The 24,994-nt window shown below is 47.4% G+C and overlaps 1 protein-coding gene across 2 annotated transcripts in view; it reads left to right on the forward strand.

Annotated features, from left to right (window-relative positions):
- The window catches only part of LOC135196431 (glutamine amidotransferase-like class 1 domain-containing protein 1), a 108,973-nt gene that overhangs the window by 66,040 nt on the left and 17,939 nt on the right, over positions 1–24,994 (forward strand). Inside the window, exons 4-6 of one of the 2 annotated variants that reach the window (XM_064223254.1) lie at positions 19,471–19,578; positions 19,920–20,017; positions 21,141–21,346. In XM_064223254.1, the coding sequence (XP_064079324.1) occupies positions 19,471–19,578; positions 19,920–20,017; positions 21,141–21,346 (412 nt within the window). The remainder of the gene's footprint in view (positions 1–19,470; positions 19,579–19,919; positions 20,018–21,140; positions 21,347–24,994) is intronic. The other variant, XM_064223255.1, reaches the window with a different exon arrangement.

Here is a 24,994-nt window from a genome sequence, read left to right on the forward strand (position 1 = left end):
TGATGCCTGCACCTGCTGATGTCGTTCCTGTTCTTGGCGCCGCTGCTCCTGATGTCGGTCTGTTTGGACAGGGGCGTCCAGGCCCTGTTGCTTCGGTAACAGCAGCCCCGGCTCCGCCCTGGATGGCTGACTTGACATCGGTCCTGAGGAAGCTGACGAAGAAGAAGAGGAAGAGGAGGAAGGTGTCGTCGTCGTCTGCCGCCTCTCCCCCTTCGACTTCTAAGGCTTCACAGCCTAAGAAGAAGAAAGTTGCCTCCTCCCCCCCTAAGAAGTCTCCTTCGGGATCTTCTAAGAGCCCGTCTCGCTCCGGTGAGATGGGGGGTTCTTCCGCTGGTCCTCCTGCTCCCTCAGGAGCGGGGTCCGTCTCTTCTTCCGCAAGGAAGAAGACTACGGGGACCAGAGGGGTGCCGGCTAACACCGGCACTTCCTCACCTGGTGCCAGAGGCTCTGCTACTGCACCAGGTTCCGTCTCGGCCTCTCGTTCGCGAGAGGTACCGAGTGTACGGTTGCCTACCAGCGACCGTGCAGCCAAGAACCAGACATCAGAGCTCGCTCAGCGTCAGGTTCACGGCACGGAGCGGAAGACTGGTGACAGCCGCTCACGCGACTCTCACCAGACCAGCTCTCGCTCTCGCGGCGACCAGCTGGCTACCCGGGCTGACGTGACGGTCCGTGACGGTCCATGATGGGCCATGGGCTGGGGCTGGGAAGAGGTCCCCCCGGTCGCTGGTGCAGCACGTGACGTGCCGTGAGGACAAGCACCGGTCTCACCGTGACAGTGGAGCCTGCAGGTCACCTGACCGTCGCTCTCACAGAGAGCGATCGGGTACGGCAACCAGCACCAGCTCCTCTGACACACGAGATCGGGGCTGCTGTGCTCAGTCCAGCCGTTCTCCACAGCGAGACGGTTTGACCAGGCCTGCAGCTCGATCGCCACCGCGGGTTGGCGATCGCCTGCAGCCCTCCAAGCCCGCTGGTTCTGCCAGCGAGCGAGGGGGGAGCGTCAGGTCTGCCTCTCCCGTACCTTCAACCATCCTCGGGTTTTACACCGGGAGGAGCGAGGTATTGAGGACTGATCGTGAGGGGTGCGCTCCTCATGATCCCACCACGACGCCCTACGTGCCAGGCACGGTTCTCGGACCGACCAGGACGTATGCGCAAGTGGCTGGAGGAGACCGAGAGGGGTCTGTCACTGTTCCCCCCCTCGAGGGGGGAGGGTCTCGGGAGATGCTCCTGTTCGAGGGACTGGACGGTCCTACTTCTCAGGATGCAGTGACTCCAGAGATCCAGAGGAACTTTGCCGAGGTTATTGCGCTGATTCGTCAGCACAACAACCTCGGGGAAGGGTCGCCACTCCCACCTTCTGAGCCCACGTCCCGGCTCGAGTCGTTCTGGGGCCCGAAGAGGGAACCCAGACCGACGGTGGGATTGCCGCGATCAGAGCTCGTCGACCTCAGGTCAGGCAGGTCGAGCAAGCTACTTCTGCCTCCTCTACTGCGACAGCGGCGATTCTACATGCCGTTCTGAAGACCCGATGCCGCCCAAACAGGTGAACCCGGAGTTAGCCAGGCTAACACCGGGGGTGTCTCTGCAGCAGCTCCTGTCAGAGAACCTATGGTTCTCGCAGCAAGAGGCACTTGGCCTGGAATCCACTGCCATGGCAGCTTTCCAGGCCGTCTCCTGGCTAGACCTGTGGTCCCTCACAGTGTCTAAGGTCGCAGCCAACTCCGGGGGAATCTCCCCCGAAGAAGACTCGGCCTTCAGGAGACTTTGCCAGTCTGGAGGAAGAGCCATCTCCTTCCTAGCCCACCAGACGGTAAACCTGTGGGCCAATCTGGTACTCCGACGTAGGGACCCTGTCCTTACACGAGTATCCAGGGCGGCTGGGCGTGAGGTGGCATTAGGGCTTCGTAATGGACCTTTACGGAGTTCCTCATCTCTCTTCCCAGGAGAGATGGTGGACGCTGCGGTGGACAGACGGCGCACTGATGACAGTGACCGTCTGGTACACCAGGCAGTTTCGAAGGCTTCTGGGCAGCCTCGAACTGCGGCCAAGCCAAATAGCTCGGCTAGCGCTTCCTCGGCAGCTAAGACGGTAGCCTCGTCAAAGCCCCGTGAAAAGACTCTTGTCTTCTTCGTCTTCTGCCAAGGGGGGCCGTAACCAGCCCTCCTCCCAGCCTTCCTTCTCGCGAGGAGGGTCAGGGAAGAAGTCGAAGAAAGGGGGGAAACGCTAGAGACGGCGTTCCCCCTCACCTGCTGCCGGAAGTGGGGGGGTGCCTGGCCAGCCATTGGGCAACTTGACAGCGCTACGGCGCCGCCTGGATAGTAGATGTCCTTCGGGAGGGATATCTATTACCCTTCGAATCTCGGCCACCCCTCACCTCCAACCCGGTCCAACAGCAATCGTACGTTCCAGGCTCTTCGAAGGACGTATCACTAAGACAGGAGATCCAGACCATGCTGAGCAAACAAGCTGTAGAGATCGTCACGGATTAGTCACCAGGCTTCTACAGTAGTCTTTTCCTGGTGGAAAAGTCTACGGGGGGCTGGCGCCCGGTGATAGATCTCTCTCCCCTGAACCGGTTCGTTCGCCAGACCCGGTTCACGATGGAGACGGCACGATCCGTGCTCGACTCCATCAGGGAGAACGATTTCATGCTTTCAGTGGACCTGAAGGATGCGTATTTCCAAATACCCATCCATCAGTCCTCCAGAAAGTACCTCCGCTTCATCATCGACGGGACGGTGTACCAATTCAGGGCACTTTGCTTCGGTCTCTCAACCGCCCCACAGGTGTTCACGCGAGTGTTCACTCTGGTGTCTGCTTGGGCCCATTCGCACGGGATACGTCTGATGAGGTATCTCGACGATTGGTTAGTCCTGGCGAGCTCCCGCTCGCAGTTGCTGCAGGACAGGGATCGACTACTCGAGTTCTGTCGCGATATAGGGATCGTGGTGAATTTCGAGAAGTCCGATCTCGAACCCAAGCAGAGGCTGAAGTACCTGGGTATGCTGATCGACACGGTAGCAGGGCGAGTCTTCCCCGCAGACTCGCGGATCAGCAGTACAGGGAGGCAGTCAACCAGTTCTGTCTCGGCAGGAACAGGCAGCTCAGCAATGGCAAGTCGTGATCGGACACCTGTCGTCACTCGAGAAGTTAGTCCCTCACGGGCGTCTTCACCTGCGGTCTCTTCAGTGGAGACTAAAGGAGAGTTGGTCACCAAGCTTCCCAGTGTCCCTGACACCAGAGGTGAGGCAGGACCTAGCCTGGTGGCTGGACGACAGGAACCTCTTAAAGGGAGTGCCTCTCCACACTCCCCCCCCGGAGATGCAGCTGTTCTCAGACGCATCGACCGAGGGGTGGGGCGCACACCTGGAGGAGTTGCTGACTTCAGGAGTGTGGGACAATCGCGACAAGCACCTTCACATCAATGTACTGGAACTCAAGGCAGTGTTTCTCGTGCTCCAAGAGTTCCAGGACCGCTTGATGGGACACTCAGTGGTGTTGATGTGCGACAACACCACGGTGGTGGCTTACGTCAACAAACAGGGGGGCCTAGTGTCTCTCCCGTTGTACCAGTTGACTCGGCAGGTCGGCTCACTCAATAGAGCTGTCAGCACGCTACATTCCAGGGAAGAATGTAGTAGCGGACAAGCTCAGCCGTCGGGATCAGGTGATAGGGACCGAATGGTCTCTACACTAGGACGTGGCGGAAAGGCTCTTCGACCTGTGGGGGCCACCAGTCGTGGATCTGTTCGCCACCCGGCACAACAGGAAACTTCAGGTTTTCTTTTCAGCCTAGCCGGACCCATGGGCAGCTGCAGAGGACGCTCTTCAACATCCGTGGGACAACCTCTTCGCGTATGCCTTTCCCCTGTTCAGCCTGATTCGCAAGGTGATCAGTCGAGCATTGGTCACCCCGAATATCAGGATGATCCTGGTGGCTCCCAAATGGCCCCAGGCCATTTGGTATCTGGACCTGCTGGCTCTTCTCGCAGGAGAATCGAGAGAGATTCCCCCTTGGCACAACCTTCTCGTCCAGCCGCACGTAGAGCGGTACCACCAAACAGTCCAGTCCCTACGACTTCACGGCTGGCTGTTATCCACCATCTCTTGCGAACGAGAGGCTTTTCTTGTAGCGCAGCAACAGAGATGGCTGGAAACGTCCATCAGTCCTCTGCAGCTGTGTACCAGGGGAAGTGGGCCGTCTTCTGTGGTTGGTGTCGTAGACGGGGTACATCTCCTCTCAGAGCCACTCCTCAGCAGGTAGCGGATTTCCTCGTATTTCTTCGCCAAGAGAAGCTCCTCTCAGTCCCCACAGTCAAAGGATATAGAGCCGCCCTGGCACTAGTCCTGAAACTGAGGGGATTGGATATCTCGAACTTGTTCGAGATCTCCATGCTTATGAGGAGCTTCGAAAGGTCTTGCCCACCCAGGGAACTCAGGGCCCCTGCGTGGGACGTGACTCTCGTCCTTAGGAGTTTGACTCAAAGACCCTTCGAGCCACTCCAAGAGTCGTCAGACAGGGATCTGACCCTCAAGACCCTCTTCTTGCTGGCCCTGGCAGCGGCGAAGAGAGTAGGGGAACTTCATGGTCTTTCCTTCGATGTACGACACTCCAGGGGATGGGGATCTGTGACGCTCGATTTCGTCCCGAACTTCGTTGCGAAGACTCAGAAACCGTCGATCCCTGACGACAGGTTCGAGTCTTTCACGATCCCTTCCCTAATGGACTTCACCGTTAGAACTGGGGTAACCAAGAAAGAGGTATCCAAGAACACTCTTTCTTTCTGGCTGCGTGAGGTGATCAGGAGGGCGTATGAGGCCGATGGTAGTGACGACATCGTAGCCCGTCTCCCCGAGAGCCCACGAAGTCAGAAGTATTGGCCCGTCTATGGTGTTCCGTAAGAACTTCTCCGTGGCGCAGGTCCTGAAGGCAGGTGTCTGGGCCAACCAGACTACCTTCACGTCCTTCTACCTTCAGGATATTGCCCACAGGTCCTTGGATACCTTTTCCTTGGGACCCGTGGTGGCTGCTCAACAAGTTGTGTAGCTAACCCAGACCCTCGCAGGCTGAACAGCATCGAGTCCTGGTGTGACTGTGCGAATGGATGTGAGAATGAGTGAGTGACTGGCTTCTCTTCCCATCTTTTCCTTCTCCTCTACCTGTGGGCAGAGGGTCACGGTCGTCACTATGCTGGATGAGGACGAGATGCAGGTGAGCTATATGACAGAGCCCCATCCTATCCCTTTCACTAGGGATAGGAGCAGAATATCCACCACTTCCTCCTACAAGGTGGGGGAAGTGGATGCCAACAAGAGACAAACCCATATCTTTATATTTGCTCCTGTAGAGGAACAAGTTCTTACATTGCTGGTACGAAGAGATACGCTTGCCTCTCTCTTAGTACTCGGTCCAGAGGTCTGACCGTTGATCCTGCGGTGCACACCCCGATCAATCGGACAGAGGCTTGAATCCCTCCCTCGCTCTTACGACCAGGGAGGCATTCCAAGGTTGGGCGAACACCAGTCTGTTCACAAAAGACTCAGATTCCTCCCACCAAGAAGTGAGTCTTCCTATTGTAAAAGGACCGAAGGTTTGTATGCCATGTCGGAACAAATGACAATTTGTCCAAAATTGCATTTTCACTTATATAACTTACCCGGTGGTTACATATAGCTGTCGTCTCCTGACAGCTATATGTAACCACCGGGTAAGTATAAGTGAAACTTTATATTATTATAAAAATGTCATTTTTCCTACTATACAAAAACTATACAAACCCCTCACTCTGCAGTTTTTGCTTGGGCCTAAAGCAAAAGTGTTTGTTTACCTCCCAGTCGCGCGCGCGCCTGTCGGACAAGCAGTTAACTACTTAACCCCTTGTTCGAAAGCTTACGACCTATCCAGCTGCCGCTAGTAACCTACCTATTGTAAAAGGACCTCAGGTTTGTATAGTTAGGAAAAATGCAATTTTGGACAAATTGTCATATTTTCGTAAACAGAAGCAAAAAAATCTTCGTCTTTGCTTTCGTAACCTGGATTTTCATACATTCAACTTCCCTGTCAGATATATACTTAGCTATAGACTCCGTCGTCCCCAACAGAAATTCGAATTTCGCGGCACGCTACAGGTAGGTCAGGTGATCTACCGCCCTGCCGCTGGGTGGCAGGAATAGGAACCATTCCCGTTCTCTAATCAGATTTTCTCTGTCGCCGGTTCTGGTAACATTGTTGCTAGTTCCTCCTGACTTTGACTTTCGTTTTTTCATCGCTGTTGATCTTCTGGACTGGTTATTTGGTGACGTATTGGATCTCTGGCTTGGCATATGCTTTTGTGGACTGTTATTTGGATTTTGGTTTGGAATTTTCTTGAAATGTCTGGCTCTAGTTATACATTCAGTGTGTGTGTGAATGAGAGTTGTAGTGTGAGACTGCCGAAAGCTTTGGTAGATCTTCACACCGTATGTAAGCAGTGTAGAGGGAATGAATGTTCTGAATCTAACACTTGTGGTGAATGCAAAAATTTGAATGAGGAGGAATGGAAGATTCTTAATTCCTATTTAAGGAAATTGGAAAGGGATAAGGCTAGAAAAGCCTCTTCCAAAAGTTTGAGTAGGTCTTTCTCTAACGAGCCAGTTAGTAGTTTAGCACCTGTCTCTCATGTAATTGTTGCTTCCTCCCATACCGCATTGTACCGCCTTCTCCCTTATCAGATTCTGCAAGTTCGGTATCGGAGATTGCAAATTTGAAGGCTTCCCTCATGAGGATGGAACGCAAAATTAAGGATTTAGAAGGTAAGCAAAGTGCAGTGGAAAGTGCTCCCAGTGCAGTGGAGGGTGCTTCTGATCAGCTCTGTCTCGCTCCCAGGCCTAGACCTCTTCCAAGCTCCCAAGCCCCAGAGGAGAAGGAATGTCGAAAGTCGTACGGAGGTTACGGAGAATCCCCACCGGTCAGGCGTCCCCTCGGCAGGATCTGTAGTAACGTCCCAGACTGCCAAGGATAGCCATTGGAAAGGCATCCTAAAACAGTGTTTCTCGTCTTCCGATTCGTCATCTAAACGAGGATGGAGTTCGGACAATCTATCGAGACCTTCCAAAAGATCGTGGAAGTCTCCTGCTTTGGATTCGAGCCCGGAAAGTTTTCCGGAGGACTCTCCACCGGAGAAAAAGATGAAAGCTCCTCCTTCATCAAAACCTCCTTCCCCTCGATCGAATAAGGAGGAAGAGGATGCAGTGACGAAGATCCTTATCGAAATGCAACAACAAATCTCGTCATTGGTAGGAGTATTAAGGAAGGACCCTCCTTGGAGAAAGAACCGTTTCCTTCCTATTAAGAAATCCCGTCCAGCGGAAGTACACAAGACTCCCAATTCAGAGACCTCGGAGGAATATGGTCCGATACGGACAGAGCCTTCCAGGCGCGAGGTGCCAGGAGCCAGGAGCCTGCCAGGCGCGAGGCTCCAACCATGATTGATGATCCATCCAGGCGCAAGGAGCCTGCCAGGCTCCAGCCGCCTTCCAGGCGCAAGAAACCAGCCGCAAATGAAGCGCCAACCAGGCGCCAGGATGTCCAGCTTCATCAGATATGGAGATAGAAATTGACCAGGAGGCTCCTCTTTGGGACTTTTCACAGGATCAGTTTTCTCCTGACAGGGACGCAAGATGTTGCACAGGCGGCCGTTGCCCTTGTCAGGATGTTGCTGAGACTGTGAGGGGTCTTTCGCAAGCACAACCTTCTCCTGATAGGGATGCTAGTTGTCGCACAGGCGGCTGTCGTCCTTGTCAGGATGGTTCTGATGTGAATAGGGGCATTTTGCAGGATCAGCCTTCCCCTGTCGGGGGCTCAAGATGTCGCACAGGCGGCCGTAGCCCTTGTCAGGTTAGAGCTGGGACTGCTAAAAGCCCTTCACCTTGCGAAAGGAGGCGCTCTCCTCCGGTTGCTCATTCTTCTCCCAATTTGACTGGACAGGAAATGGAAGATATATCGGACTCAGAAGCCAATAAGGGGGCAGGTCTCTCAGAATATAAGACCTTAGCAGCCCTTTTATTGAGAGAATTCGGCGAGTCTCTGAGTCCTGCAGCCCCGCCTTCTCCTCGTTCGTTATTTACTAGTATGAGGACGTCGAAATCATCCTCCTTTTTGAAAATGCAGCCAACCTTTTCTATGAAGAGGGCTTTGCAATCGCTAGGAAATTGGCTCAGATCCAAAGAGGAAGCGGGGAAGACTGTTTTTACCTGCCCTCCTTCCAGGCTTTTGGGAAGGAGAGGGATATGGTATAATACAGGAGAAGCGATGGGACTCGCCCTCCCTGCCTCGGCGGACGCAGACTTCTCAACACTAGTGGACTCTGCAAGGAGACATGCACTTCCATCGGCTAAGACGACTTGGACAATGTCAGAAATGGACCATCTCCTCAAGGGAGTATTCCATGTCTTTGGAAGTTTTTAACTTCCTAGACTGGTCCCTTGGGGCTTTGGCCAAGAAAACACAGGATCCTGATTTCTTAGAACCCGAAGTCCTACACAGTGTATTGGCCTGCATGGATAAGGCGGTCCAAGATGGATCAGGGGAGGTGGCATCCCTATTCGGAGCAGGAATCCTTAAAAAGAGGGCTGTATTCAGCTCCTTGACAAAAGCGGTCTCGCCTGTTCAGAGGTCATCCCTTCTATATGCACCTCTTTCCAAGCAGCTTTTCCCTTTTCAGTTAGTGAGAGAGATTTCTCACTCGCTTACTGAGAAGGCGACGGAAGATCTGCTGGCTCAATCAGCAAAGATGAGACCGACCATTCCTGCTGTGAAGAGGGAGTCACGGAACCCTCAGCCGCCCTTTCGAGGGAGTTCATCGGGCCGATCCTCTAGAAAGAGAGGAGCAGAGAGAAGAGGAAGGTCTTCTACCTTTAGACCAACCAAGAAGACCAAATGAGATACCAGTCCTCCAAACACCAGTAGGGGCCAGACTTCTGAAGTTTTCAGAGGCTTGGGCCTTGAGACAAGCAGATTCATGGTCTCTTGCAATAGTAAAGAAAGGATATCTCATCCCCTTCAGAGACAGACCTCCATTGACGTCGACACCGAGGGAGCTGTCTGCGAGGTACAAAGATCCTGCCAAGAGGGAATCCCTGTTACATCTGGTACAGCAAACTGGTCCCTCACTCCCAGGGCTTTTACAATCGCCTGTTTTCATACATTCGACTTCCCTGTCAGATATATACTTAGCTATAGACTCCGTCGTCCCCGATAGAAATTCGAATTTCGCGGCACACGCTACAGGTAGGTAGGTCAGGTGATCTACCGCCCCGCCGCTGGGTGGCAGGAATAGGAACCATACCTTCTAGAACCAGATTTTCTCTATCGTTTGGAATGTAAACATACGTTTACGGTTCCTCCTGATTTGATTTTCGTGTTTCATCGCCATCGATCTTCTGGGCTGTCTTTGCAGGAAGTTACTGGGTCTTTGGTTCGGCATACGCTTTTATTAACTTTTTAATGAATTTCGCTTCGAAATTTCGAAGAAAATACTAAGTGAAACTACCGAAATTATTGGTAGACACTCACATAGTTTGCAATAAAGGGAATTATTAATATTTATTCATTATTACATGTAATAAAGGTTACAACTTTATTGAGGAAATATTAAACTCTAATTTCCTACTTTAGGAAGTCAGAAAAGCATATAACTAGGTACGCTTACTTTATAAGCTTTAATAGCGTTTGTGCTAATGAGCAGTTAGAGTATTAGCAGTACTAGTAGTTGTTGCATCCTCATCACCTTCTTACTCCACAGAAACTACAAATTTATATATGCAAATTTGAAGATAATGGATGTAGCTCAAAAGCGAGCTCTTAAAAGGTAAGAAGTGAATATAGTGTTCCCCATTGAAGTGGAGGGTGCGTCTGATCGGCTCTGTCTCGCTCCCAAGTCTAGACCTCTTCCAAACTCACAAGCCCAGAGGAGAAGGAATGTCGAAAGCCGCACGGAGGTTTCAGAGAATCCCCACCGATCAGGCATCCCCTCGACAGACTCTGTAGAACGTCCACCCAGACTGCCAAGTTCGCCATTGGAAAGGCGTCCTAAAATAGTGGAGGGTGCGTTCCGATTGGCTCTGTCTCGCTCTCAGGCCTAGACCTCTTCCAAGCTCACAAGCCCAGAGGAGAAGGAATGTCGAAAGCCTTAAAGGAGGTTTCAGAGAATCCCCACCGGTCGGGCGTCCCCTCGGCAAGGATCTCTAGTAGCGTCCCAGACTGCCAAGGATAGCCGTTGGAAAGGCATCCTAAAACAGGGTTTTTTCGTCATCCGAGTCTTCATCGAAAGGAAAATAGGGTGGAGTTCTCACAAGCTGTCGAGACCTTATAAAAGATCGTGGAAATCGCCAACTTGGGATTCTATCCCAGAAAGTTTTCCGGAAGGCTATCCACCTGAGAAGAAGAAAGACATTTATTCATTAAATCCTCCTTCCCCTAGATCGGATACGGAGAAAGAAGACGACTCTACGAAGATCCTAGGAGAAAGGCAACAGTAGATATCTTCGTTAATAGAAGTTTTGAAGAAGGATCCTCCCAGGAGAAAGGATCTCTTCCTTCCCGTTAAGAAATCCCATCCGATAGAAGTCTTTGACAGCTCGGACGAGGCGGCCAGGCGCAAATCGCCGACAAGGCGAGAGGATTCTAAAGAGGCGCCTGAAGCGGCTGAAAGGAGGCACAAAGCGCCTGAAACGAGGCGCAAAGCTCCTGAAGCGCCTGAAATGAGGCGCAAAGCGCCTGAACCGAGCCGAAAAGCACCTGAAGCGCCTGAAATGAGGCGCAAAGCGCCTGAAGCGCGGCGCAAAGCGCCTGAAGCGCCTGAAACCTCTGAAGCGCCTGAAATGAGGAGCAAAGCGCCTGAAACAAGGCAGGATCTTCATCGGAGATGGAGTTAGAGCTTGATTCTGCGAAAGGTGAGACATTCGAGGCCTTCTTCTGATAAGGACGGGAGTTGTCGCACAGGCGGCCGTCGCCCTTCTCAGGACAGTCTTAATGCAAGTAAAGGCAAGAGCAAGATCGGCTTTTTTCGTGGCGGGGACTCAAGATGTCGCACAGGCGGCCGTAGCCCTTGTCAGGTTAGAATCGGTACTGCTAAAAGCTCTTCACCTTACGGAAGCAGGCGCTCTCCTCCGGTTGCTCATTCTTCTCCCAACTTGATGGACAGGAAATGGAAGATAGATCGGAATTGGAAGCCAATAAAGGGGCAGGTCTCTCAGTTTATAAGACCTTAGCGACCTTTTTTATTGAAAAAAAAAAAAATTAGTTCATTACTAATAAGACGATATTAAAATCTTTCCCCTTCTAAAATAATGCAACCAACCATTTACAGAAAGAGTGGCAATCGTTTGCAAATTGAACAAGATTCGTACGAGCTCTCGTTCATTGATCAGAGGCTCTTCCAGATAATAGAGGCGTAGAATACGGCCTTATATCCAAGAGAATAAAAATTTGAGGGATTCTCTTCGATCCTAGAGTTTTCATTGCGATCTCTTTCGACTAATACTAATTAGTGTTTATTGACGAAAATAACGAAGAGGGCAAGATTTCCATTCTCTCTCTGAATCGGAGAGGAAAGAATGTAGTAGCAAGACTTGCTGTATACGACTACTGAATGACAAGTCATATACGCATACCATAGTTGCCTTTGTGGTTCGCTACGGAATTATCTATATCCTTACAGGATTTTCCTGGTAAGGACTTCGCTTAAAAGGTTTGTTACGACAATACCTACTCAGCTTCGGTATTTAACAAAGGTTGTTTGGCTTAAATTTACATTATTAAGAGCTTCCTTAGGCTCGAGAATAATTTTATTATTTTCCTTCATTGAATGAAGTAACTGGCAACTCATGATGAATGCAGCCAGGCAGCGAGTGAGATGGCCGCCGCCGGGCCGTCATTCTAAGCCTAAGGCCAATACAGTACCATCCGGTTCTTGGTCATGAGCAGTCGGTTACATCTCTCTCTCCAACGGGATCGAATGGTTAACCGTATATTCCCCCTACAATCATGGACTTAGTCTCGAATGGAGGGGATAGTTAAGCTAACATAAATAAAATATTGTCTGCCTTTTGCTAAGAAGCTTTCAATAAGAAAGATATTATAACCTTTTAATGCTGTTTACCGTAGGTAACATTATTAAAGGATTATAACGCAGCAGAACATTATATTATATAATGCTCTCATGCTTACGAAAGCATGGCTTATTAGAATACATGCTTAGTGAGAAGATGGATGTAGTAGAGAATTCACTTTAAGACTACGGTATGGTCAAGTCTTTCGAGAAACGCAGACAACCTTTTTAGAATCAGATATTGCTCAAGAGAAGATGGATGAGTGGGATGGGAAACATTCTCTTCGTGGCAGAAATGGTTTCCCTGAATGGACTATACTACGTATATAAGAATTTTTTCCTACTAAGAACGGAATTAACATGTGAAAGGATGTCATCTACCATAAAGGCACAGATGTTCTGGCACATAACATAAAGAGAATTAGAAGAAAGCGCCAGCTTGGCGCAAAGCGCCAGAAGCGCCAACCTGGCGCAATGCGCCAAAAAGCGCCAGCCTGGCGCAATGAGCCAAGAGCACCATCCAAGATATTTTCTCGTTTTAGCGATTTATTAACCTAAGAGTTCAGTAGCCTCTCAGATAGCACGCTCGGTAACGGCAAGATTCGTTCCTGATTTCATTACCCATTTAATCACTTAGGCCAATTCCACGACTCTCTCATATCGCAAAGAGCATCAAGAATCTCTTTTTTCGCTCCTGTTCGCGTTAACAAAGAGAACCTATTTGGAAAACAGACAGGGAATGTAACGATCCTTAAGAGGTTCGATGCAAGATTTTGCATGTCCGTGAGAACCTTCTCGATCGACGATAACAACTGTTAAGGTATGTCTAACATTTATTGCAAAGAGTTGTGAGAACCTGCGAAAAGTCTTCTTCATAGATCTCTTAGCAAGGTAGAAGTCGAACAGTCTTCCTGTAGACTGCTTCCTTTTCCTCGAACCAAGAAAGGTAGCAATATACGCCATCTTTATTTTAAAGAAAGGGGAATAAACTTTAGTCTTTTTTCCCCTAAATATAAATTCTTTACAGAAATTAAGATAAAGGGCGTCAAAGAAAGAGAGGATAATACTTTATGCCTCATTTTGGCCTTAGAGAGGTTGGATTCACAGAGGTCACGTTCTTCTCACAGCATGTTTTGGAAGTCTTTTCCAAGACAGTCTGAATATTCTATCAGCATCTATTATAAATGGACCTTAACAACCTCTCCACCTCTGAGTCTGTCTGCGTGCAGACTGACCAGAAGTGGACATGAATGAGAGGATTTTTCAAGGTAAATGACAATAGTCATGGACAAGATATAGAATTGCTGCAGATCGTGCTAGAGGGAATGAGGAAACTGTCCTCTTCGATACCTCTGTTTAACCACATAGCAGTTTTTGTTTTTTCTTCCCTTTCAGAGGGAAGAATCACCTTTGTATATATCTGCTATCAAAGAACGCAGTAAAAGGCTATTCTCTGTCTCTATAAAGGGATTGGAGATAGCAGAGGATTAAGATCTTCGGGATCTTATACGATACCTCAATATGACAAGAGTAGGATATCATGTACTTCTAATGGGATCTTTTTTGTGGCCACAGATTCTGTGTTCCGACAAGATGGAACTGCTCCTCATCAAACTTCTTTGAGAAATTTTTATGAGGGAATTCTTTGTTTCTCTTGGTCCTAAACGATCAAGAAGACAAGTGAATTTTTTTAGCATTGGAATCTCGCATCAGATTCTATGGAGATTAGGCAATGGGTTCTTGCCAGCATAGTATGTCTGGCAAAAGAACTAAAAACCCCCTATTCCTGATTCAATGTTTTCAGATAAAGGTTTCGTTGTCCAGGCAGGGTACTTACGTTTTCATCTTACAGTAGAATGGTTCAAACGTTTGCCTACAGAGTCTTTGGAATGCGATGACGGCTCGAAATGCTTCCCAGCAGAAGGTGTTCAGAGGGATACAATAAAGAGCTAGAAATCAGGAGTACTCCCAATTTCAGCTCGGAGTCTCCTTCGACTTCCAGGCTTCTCCCCTTCCTTCAGGCAAGGATAGGGAAGATTCTGCAACAAGACACCCCTTCAACACGTAAGAAGAGATCTCGTGAGCACGGAAGTATTCAAGAAGGACCCTCCTCGGAGGAAGACTCTTATCTCTCGTACGGTTAGATATCCTATCGTCTACTGGATGTAGCTGATTACAATCACCTCCCCTTGCAGGAGAGGCCAAAGCTCAAAGTGGAAGAACTTCTTCCACTCTTCTCCAGTCTCCTAATAAACTATTGTGGATATTCAAGCCTTTTGGACAATGTAGCGCCAACCAGGTGCCATGTGCCAAAACAGGCGTAAAAAATGCCAGAGGCAGACAGTTTCAAGGAACACTGTCATTGTCTGATGAAGAGAAAGAGGGGGCCTCCAACCTAGCGCAGATGCGCTAGAGGCGAACAAATCGGACAGATAGAGGTCCGATGTGGCATCGCCAGACATCCTCGAGAGACTACCAAGTTCGAAGCTCCAGCAAGTGGAGAGGAGTCAGCCAGGCGCCAGGCGCCAAATAGTGCCAGTCTGGAACCAGGCGCGAAGCTACTTCCAGGCACGAGGTGCCAGCCATGAGTCAGGCGAAAAGTTTTCCAGGAGTTAGGTGCCAACCAAGTGTCAGGCAGGCGCGAGGCGCCACCCAGGCGCAAGCCAGGCTCTAGGCTTCATCCAGAAAAGATCCATTTTAAAGGAAGCCCTGGTCTTCTTTGAAATAAGTGTGATCGCTAAAGCACTTCATGAATAACTTGATGATTCCTTCAAACAGCTGAGAATTAAATGCGCTTGGAGTGCGAGCTTTTATGAATTCTTGTTCGTTACATAACAATATGTCGTGAAGGACATATCAGCTGTAACTTACGGGAGATGCAACTCTGTGTTGACTTCCCTTTGCACGAAGGAGGTCAAGTTGACCAACGAGAGATCCTTCTCTTTGTTTTACGTGTCTACGGATACGTTGCTGGGATAGGGAGCCGACACTGATCCTTAACTAAGTGAGTTAATTTTTATGTTAACATGGTGTTTTTTTCTTTGGTTTGTTTGAAAGGAGTTTGGGGATAGCTCTTTTCAAACTAAGCACAAACCCTCATGTTAGGATCAGGTGATCGGGATCGGTGTTGTGCTCCTTAATTATGCCCCTAGGCATAGGTGTATTGTCATGTGAGTGGATAAGACCCCATTGACAAATGACCATTAGATTCTGTCGAGTAAGTGGATAAGACCCCATTGACAGATCTACAAGAACTCTTAGCCATAGGTCACATCCTCGCTGAGGCTCTTGAGACGAAGCAGACTACTAGCAATAGCTAGGAAGTCGACCCTTCGTCTAAACACATAGGAACCAAGGTTTTATTTATTTATTACCTACAACGTATGTTGTTTACCTGTCTAATCAGTAATTAGCTGTCTCTTACCCTCCGCCAAAGGTGCCAATCAGCTAAGTATATATCTGACAGGGAAGTTGAATGTATGAAAATGATATTGTTATTGTACAATAAAGTTTCATACATACTTACCTGGCAGATATATACTTAGCTATAGACTCCGTCGTCCCCGATAGAAATTCGAATTTCACGGCACACGCTACAGGTAGGTAGGTCAGGTGATCTACCGCCCCGCCGCTGGGTGGCAGGAATAGGAACCATACCTTCTAGAACCAGATTTTCTCTTCCACCTGTCTCCTGAGGGGAGGCTGGGTGGGCCATTCAATCGTATATACTGCCAGGTAAGTATGTATGAAACTTTATTGTACAATAACAATATCATTTCTCGTTCCGAAAGCCTCGGGGGATGGAGGCCTGTGCTGGACGTGAGCGCATTGAACCGCTTCGTGGAGAAGACAAAGTTCTCTATGGAGAATTCCAACTCGGTACTTGTGGCTCTGCGTCCAGGAGATTGGATGGTCTCCCTCGACCTGCAGGACGCTTATTTTCAGGTTCCCCTGCATCCTGCATCGAGGAAATACCTGCGATTCATGGTACAGGGCAGGATTTTCCTATTCAGGGCTTTGTGCTTCGGCCTCTCGACGGCTCCTCAAGTGTTTACGGCATTGATGAGGAACGTAGCAAGATGGCTACATCTGAAGGGGGTGAACATATCACTCTACTTAGACGATTGGCTCATAAGAGCAAGATCGAGACAACAGTGTTTGGAGGACTTGGAAACGACTCTGGATCTTGTAAGATCCCTCGGATTGCTCGTGAACCTCGAGAAGTCTCAGATGATCCCCAGCCAGGACATTGTTTATCTGGGGATTCGGATGGATTCTCGGGGTTTTCGAGCATTTCCATCACAAGAAAGGATTGCTCGAGGCTTGGAAAAAGTCTCAGTCTTCCTAGAGAAAGAGCGAAGCTCAGCGAGGGAATGGCTCAGTCTTCTGGGCACCCTTTCGTCGCTGGAGCAGTTCGTTTCTCTGGGGAGGCTGCACATGAGACCTCTGCAGCTCTACCTGAAGAAAATGTGGAACCGGAAGGCAGGAGAACTTGCGGATTCTTTTCCTCTGCAACAGGAGATCAAGTCCCACTTGCAGTGGTGGTTAAACCCTCTAAGGAGGAACGAGAGAGTGTCCTTGTCTCTGCGGAACCCTCGCCTAGTGTTGTTTTCCGACGCCTCGGAAACAGGATGGGGAGCAACACTAGGAACGAAGGAAGTGTCAGGCACCTGGACGAGAGAACAGGTGTCCTGGCACATAAATGCGAAGGAGCTTCTAGCCATTCATTTAGCTCTGAAGCACTTCAAAGCAGACGTCAGGGGCGTGGTAATCCAGGTCAACTCGGACAATACCACGGCTCTGGCATACATCAGAAAACGGGGGGACTCACTCTTTCTCCCTATACGAGTTAGCAAGAGCTCTATTGATCTGGGCGGAGGAACGGGGCATAGTACTCCTAACAAGATTTGTGCAAGGAGGAAGGAATATAAGAGCGGACAGACTAAGCAGGAAGAACCAGGTCCTTCCTACAGAATGGACTCTCCACTCAGAAGTCTGCCAGAAACTTTGGTCTCTATGGGGGAAACCTCACATAGACCTGTTTGCCACGTTCCTCTCCAGAAGGATGGAGAACTTCTGCTTGTTAGGGGAGGATCCCAGAGCCATAGCAATCGATGCCCTTCTCATGGATTGGTCGGGCATAGATGCTTACGCTTTTCCCCCATTCAAGCTACTGGGGGGTGTTAAGAAAGTTTGTGTCCTCGGAAGGGACGAGGATGACACTCATCGCTCCCTTTTGGCCCGCTCGAGACTGGTTCACAGAGGTACTGGAATGGACGGTGGACTTCCCCAGATCTCTTCCCATAAGGACAGATCTGCTCAGACAACCCCACTTCGAGAGGTTTCACAAAAACCTCCACGCTCTCTCCCTGACTGCCTTTCAACTATCGAAAGACTGGTCAGAGTGAGAGGCTTTTCTCGAAAGGCTGCAAGAGCAATTGCCAGAGCACGTAGGTCCTCTACCATGTGGATCTACCAATCGAAGTGGGAAGTCTTCCGTAGATGGTGTAAGGCGAAGAAGCTGTCCTCCTCCAATACCTCTGTGACCGACATTGCTGATTTTCTTCTATACCTGAGAGAAGAATCTCATTTGGCAGTTTCCACAATAAAGGGTTACAGAAGCATGCTATCTGCTGTATTCAGGAATAGGGGCCTGAACATAGAGGAAAACAAAGATCTTCATGACCTTATACGGTCTTTTGAGACCTCCAAATCAAAATCTTTGCTTCCTCCTAGCTGGAATCTAGATGTGGTTTTGAATTTCCTCACATCAAGAGAAGTTCGAGCCCCCTAATCAAGCATCGTTCAGGGACATTACGAGAAAATGCATCTTTCTCATGGCTCTCGCAACTGCCAAAAGAGTCATTGAGCTGCAGGCATTAGACTCACACGTGGGTTATAAAGGAGACTCTGCAGTTGTCTCTTTCCGGCTTTTATTTTTAGCCAAAAATGAGAACCCTTCTAGACCTTGGCCCAGAAGTTTTGAGGTTAAAGGACTTTCTCAGCTTGTGGGGAGGGAACTGGAAAGGTCTCTCTGTCCGGTTAGAATTTTAAAATTTTATCTTCAAAAGAAGCAACTGCAGGGTTGCAATCAAAGTCTCTGGTGTGCGGTGAAGGACCCTAAGAGACCTACTATGTCAAAAAACGCTCTAGCGTTTTTCGTCAGGAATGTGATTACTGAAGCACACATGAAATGCCAAAGTGAATCCTTTGAAACGCTAAGAGTGAAAGCGCATGAGGTACGTGCAGTTGCAACATCGCTATCTTTCAACAAAAACATGTCGATGAAAAATATCTTAGCAGCGACGTACTGGAGATTCAACTCGGTGTTTGCCTCCCATTATTTAAAAGATGTGAGAGTGACATACGAGAAATGCTTCTCGCTGGGTCCTTATGTATCAGCGGATACCTTGCTGGGAAAAGGAGATAAGACGGATCCTTAACTTTTTTTGTTTAGTTTTAGTTTAAAAAGAATTTGGTGTTGAGTTTTAAGGTTGTTTGAAAGGTGGTTGGGGATAACTCCTTTCCATCTTAGTGCTAATCCACGGTTAGGATCGGGTGAACAGGATCGGTGTTGTACTCCTTTATTATGCCATTAGGCATAGGTATAGTATTGTCATGTAAGTGGATAAGACCCCATTGACAAAGGCCATCAGGTTCTGTCGAGTAAGTGGATAAGACCCCATCGACAGTCCCACAAGAACTCTTAGCCATAGGTCACATCCTCGCTGAGGCTCTTGAGGTGAAGCAGACTTCTAAGCAGTAGCTATGAAATCTTCCGCCAAAACAGGTAGGAACCAAGGTTTTTTATATATTACCTACAACGCATGTTATTTACCTGTCTAATCAGTAATTAGCTGTCTCTTACCCTCCGCCAAAGGTGCCAATCAGCTAAGTATATATCTGACAGGGAAGTTGAATGTATGAAAATGATATTGTTATTGTACAATAAAGTTTCATACATACTTACCTGGCAGATATATACTTAGCTATAGACTCCGTCGTCCCCGACAGAAATTCGAATTTCGCGGCACACGCTACAGGTAGGTCAGGTGATCTACCGCCCTGACGCTGGGTGGCAGGAATAGGAACCATTCCCGTTCTCTAACCAGATTTTCTCTTCCACCTGTCTCCTGAGGGGAGGCTGGGTGGGCCATTTAATCGTATATATCTGCCAGGTAAGTATGTATGAAACTTTATTGTACAATAACAATATCATTTTTCGTACATAGAGACTTTCGTATGTAGAGGTTCCACTAATATAATTTACCAAATATTTATGTAAGCATTACCATTCCTGTACTTGACATAACGTATTTGGAAAAAATATTTGTGTCAGTCTTGGCTTACAGAAATTTTTCCTGTTACTTTCAGCTGGGCGCTATTCTTGTATAGTCATTCCACACAGTCCTGGAGCAAGTGAGGACTTAGCCTCCTGTACACCTTTGGGAAAAATTCTAACTCATTTTTTATCAGAAAAAAGTAAGTTTTGTTGTGGGTTCAGTTAATCATTTGTTGAAATATTTGTATGTGAGTTTCCACCAAGTTACGGTATATATCCGAGTTTTGGTTAAACTTTGAGATGATCATTTTCATTGTCATGCACAGTAAGTTTTAAGTGATATTATTTGTTAATCATCAGTTTTATATAAATGTTACTGTTGAAACAACTTAGGGATGGATTTGCACATTGTAAAAAAGTGATAAGTTGTGAATGGCTAATGTTTACTGTAATCTGCTACACAGGAGTTGCTGTTACTATACGTATGTTGTATATATATTACCATTGTGTTTATGCTTGTACATCATACATTTTTTCACAGAACCTGTTTGTGCAATTGGGCTGGGTGTATGTGCATTATTATCAGCAGTTAAAGGAGACTCTCAGCAATGGGCATTTAGAGATATTGCTTTAACTGGAGTAAGTAATTATTTTATTTTTAGTACTACACTGTATTCTGCTTTTTGAAGGGCACATTAAAAATTCCTTACAGTTGTGAAGAAGTTAGTTTGATGCAGTTACTATGCTTGTTGGTGTAAACAGTTAAGTGAAACAATTATTGTGCAGGGTCTCACCCAATGAGAGTAGTATATACTAATTCTACTCATTTTAGTAATACATATATACGACAATATATATGGAATAATGTACCTGAAAGTAACAATTAAAACTGATCAAACCAAATTTGGTAATATGAAATTCAGCATCTCAAAAGAACCATATATACACAGTTTACGTAATTTGACCTCTCATAGAATTACGTACGTACTCACTTTTATTCAACCCATGTACAGAAAGTAACTAACAACTAAGTTAAACCAAGGTGTTTCAGTTATTAATATTCATAAATTACAGTACAATCACTTTTAGTTACTCTGTCTCCCAAGCAGGGTTTTCTGGGTGACACAAGCTCATCTGGTAGTCTTTGAGTGGAAAGGGTTATGTATTTTCCATCAAGAACATAATTCCACTACTGTTAGTATAGTGTATTATTAGTATTTCAACTAGAGCACTTGAGCTAAATTCTGGACATGGTAGTAGTAAGAAAAGTAACAATGGCTGGAAACAAATGTCAATATGGGTAGTACAGTGCCAAGTAAAAAAAAAAAAAAAAAACCCACTGTGAATGCTGTAAACAATGGAAATAAGTGTCAGCTCAGTTTAAGTGTGTCAGGAGCCACTTGAGTCACCAATATCTAGTGTCTTGCAAAGTCTGTTCATACGAGACTCCAGATCATGAGTGAAGACCATAGTTTTCAATTCCTGATGCCTCCTTTCAAACAAAATTAGTCTTCAGATGGTCATTGTCTTTCCATCTGAAGCCGAGTCATGATGTGCGAGAGAAGCTCCGTTTCAGAACCATTAAACTTACCAACTCACAGGATGTAAAGTTCAGAACAAAGTGAATCATTATTAAACTACAGTTGAAGATGGATGGTAACCCACGATTCAGTATTAATCATATTCAGTTTATAATTATGAGTTTTTGCTTTATGATGATTTTCCTAAGAAGTTTTTTGACCCCGTGTACTTTTATTTTCAGTCATCTTTATCTGAAGTGACAGCAACATCCTATTTTGCTTCATTGCCATTGATACCCGGTGATGCTATCTTAGATCGGGCTGGAATATTTTCTACAGGTGCCCCAGCAAGTGTGCACATAGTTGTGAATGCTGGCGTTGTGACAGGGCAGAATCCACAGTCAACACTTTCTGCAGTACAAAATATGATTCTCCTAGCAAATCAGAGGTATGTTACTTTCGTGTTCAAGTGCTTATAGTATATTCATCTTTTCGAAAATTAACTTGACATTTCACTAACCCGATTTTATTTATTTGCTTTTGTTACATTAAAGGGGATCATAGTTTCTTTACTGATGTTACATTTTATAGGCTTCTTCATACATTTTTCACTGTAACTCCCAAATCAGGTCACACAATTTCTAGTGACCCACTGGACTTGACTTGTTGGTTTAAAAAGTATTTAGCTTTATTTTGATTTTTGTTTATTGAAGGAATATCACCCAAAAGATGCCACAAATTCCTTGTTTTTACAATCTTTGATTGTTTTTTACCGGTTTCCAGCTAGCAGTAGAGGAGTATCCTATTGTTAAGACCTCAGGTTTGTTCCACGTATGAACAAATTAAGATTACCTGAGTTTGCTGCATAGTATATAAAAATGCAGTAACCGTTACCAGGAGGGTTGAGTATTTACAGTACTCTTTGCCCAGACCTCAAAATTTTTAAGGTTGGCCAATTTCAAAACTGAATGCATCACTAGTAAGAGGAAGACATGTACTCAGGTAAAAAATTATAAAAACTTTTTGTGCACTCAATACAAGTTGAACATAAAAGTGATCTGCTAGGAGCTGACTGGAGTTTTGGCCTGGTACACGGCCTTTTTGCCAGAAAGTGCACAAAAGTACTAGTAAATTTAAGCAAATTTATAGTTGTTATAAAAGTTATATTTCGGATATCTTTTTAATTTATGTATATTGCAAAATTACAACTGTAGCTGGCATTCTTCTAAAATATTCACTACTGGCTTTGCTCATTACTAATCCTAACACCACCAGCCCCATTATTCGATATCTGCTAAAAAGAACTAACCATCATTCTCTCTGTTTCATTGTCAATTACCTCTACTTTTTTAAAGTGCACTTGCATAATTATCAGTATCGCTGTACTCTTTTTGTTGATATGTTGGACCATCAACATCAGTATCTAACACCCTATCTTCATCATTCTCATAATTTTCATTATCTGAGTCTGCAAATTCAACTTTTCCCATTTCATTAAAATCCAACTGGCAAAATATTTCCTCTTCTGCCAATGACTTACGTGTTTTACACCTAGCAGTCAGGTCTTGGATGTGGCCAGAATTGCTACAATCAGTTGAGATCTGTAGCAGTACCCTTCCACAGCCTCCTCTATCTATGCCTATTATTGTTTAATTAATAAAATGTTACCTTCTTTTCCATGTGTTTACACGTCCATTTTATTGTTGCCATCTAGATGGCCATTGTTTGGTGGCTGTGTTCACGCCCCCTACCCCTCCATGATATAAGGTCTTGTTGTTTTTTGGGTTTGTCTGATGAAAATCTGGTCACATACAATTTCATTTTGCACATGAACTTTCCTGTCAGACATATACTTAGCTTACGTCTCTGACGTCACGACAGAATTCAAAACTCGCGGCTAACGCGACAGGTAGGTCAGGTGATCTACCTTACCCGCCGCTGGGAAGCGGGTGGTGTAAGAACCAACATACCTTTCTTGCCAGATTTTTTCTGTCGTCGGTGTCGACCACACCTGTTGTCGGTACCTCTTGACAGTTGGATTCTTTTCTCGTTTTCGCCCTGGATTGTTTCTACGGACTTTTGGTGAAGTACCCGATCTTTTGGCCTGGCATTCGCGATTTGTGGACAGTTATTTGACTTTTCTTTGGATTTTTCTTGGATTCATGATGTCTGATGTTGATACTAAGAAAACTGCTATGTTTAGAGTTTGTTGTATGACTGAGTGTAAGGTGAGGCTACCGAAAGCTGCGGTAGACCCTCACACGGTATGTTTGAAGTGTAGAGGGAATGAATGCACCTTTAATAATCCTTGTAATGAATGTGAAAAGCTGATTGAGGATGAATGGAAGTCTTTGTCTTCCTACTTGAGGAAGCTTGAAAAGGATAAAGTTAGGAAAGCTTCTTCTAGGAGCAGTAGTAGATCTCGTATTAGCGAGTTGGATATAGATAATCCTATTTTTAGAAGTAGCTCCTTTGTCAGTTTCAAGCTCCTGCTCCCTGCACCGAAGCCGAAGATGCGCCTTCGGAAGTGGCCTCCATGAAAGCCACCATTCGCAGTATGGAGAGGAAAATCAAACAATTAGAAGGTAAGAGTGATTCCAATAGTGATTTGTGCAGTGAACCCAGTGCAGTGGAGGGTGCGTCTGATCGGCTCCCTAATGCTTCCAGGCCTTGACCTCTTCCAGACTCCCAGTCCCAGTGGAGGAGGAAAGTCGAAAGCCGCAGGAAGGTTAGGGAGCATCCCCACCGGTCAGGCGTCCCCTCGGTAGCTCCTGTTGATCGTTCCCAGGCTACCTTGGATCGCTCCAAGAGAGAAATATTGTGCCAATTGCTTCTCGTCTTCGCCTTCGCCTTCTCCTAAACGAGGATGGAGCTCTTCGGAAGCCTCGCGCCCTTCGAAGAGAGCCTGGAATGCTCCCTGCGCCCGTCCATCCAGCCCTGAAGTTTTTTCGGAAGAGCCTGAGGTGGAAGCGAAGAAACGTAAGAGATCTCAGGAGTATCGTTCCCCGAGCTGAGATCGAGCCTCGTCACCTGTTCAAGAGTTTGTGAATTCTCCTGTAAGGGTGTTGGCTAACCTTCAGGCGCAGATTTCGGCTCTGGCTGGCTCTTTGCGTGTCGTCTCGTCGTAGGAAGGACGTCTCGCTTCCTGTAAAGAAGTCCAGGCTCCCCTCTCCTGACTCTCGCTATTCGACGGAAGCGGCGCGCTCACCTGTGCGTTCGGATTCTCGCAGGAGACTTTCTGCTTCGGACAAGATCCCATCTGCGTCCAAGCGCCATTCGCCTGACAGACAGGTTTCTCCTTCGGACAAGGAGCAAACTGCTCGTAGGAGATCTTCACCCTACAGACGCTCTTCTCGAGACAGGATCGCTCCCCTTGACAGGCGCCAAGAGCCTAGTAGGCGCTACTCGCCTCGTAGCCGCTCCTCGTCTCTCGCCTCCACTCTCCTGTTGGACAAGCGCCCTAAATCGGACAGGCGCTCTTCGCTGGACAGGCGTCAAGAGCTTGTTAGGCGCGTTTCTCCTGGCAGGCGCTCTTCTCCTGACTTTCACTCTCCTCGAGTCAGGCGCCGAGATCCTAGCAGGCGCTTCTCCCCTTGTAGGCGCTCACCTAGTAGGCGCTCGTCGCCAGAGATCCTCTCGCCTCGGTTCAGGCGCCAAGAGCCTGGTAGCCGCTTCTCGTATGGCAGGCGCTGTTCGCCTGGTAGCTGCTCTCCTTTGGATAGGCGCCAAGAGCCTGATAGAAGTTCTTCTTCAAACAGGCGCTTTGCTCCTGACAGCCGCCTTACTCCTGTTAGGCTCCAAGAATCTGGGAAACGCCACTCCTCCAGACAAGAAGGATGTTGCAAGTAGACACGTTTCTGAAGCTTTGTCTCCAAGACGTATACGTCTTACTTCCTCTAGAGACTCTTTTAAGAATAGTCGCGCCTCTAAGGATCATGAGGGTTCGTCAGCTCAGGAAGAACAGGACCCCTCAGAAGAAGAAGGACCAAAAGACTCCTCTGTTTCCTCCTATAAGAGGCTGACAGATTTGCTCCTGCAAGAGTTCGGAGATATCCTTTCTCCTGTGGCTCCTCCTTCTCCTCTTTCGTTATTCTCC

The sequence above is a fragment of the Macrobrachium nipponense genome, chromosome 17 (assembly GCF_015104395.2).
Source record: "Macrobrachium nipponense isolate FS-2020 chromosome 17, ASM1510439v2, whole genome shotgun sequence".
Lineage (NCBI taxonomy): Eukaryota > Metazoa > Arthropoda > Malacostraca > Decapoda > Palaemonidae > Macrobrachium > Macrobrachium nipponense.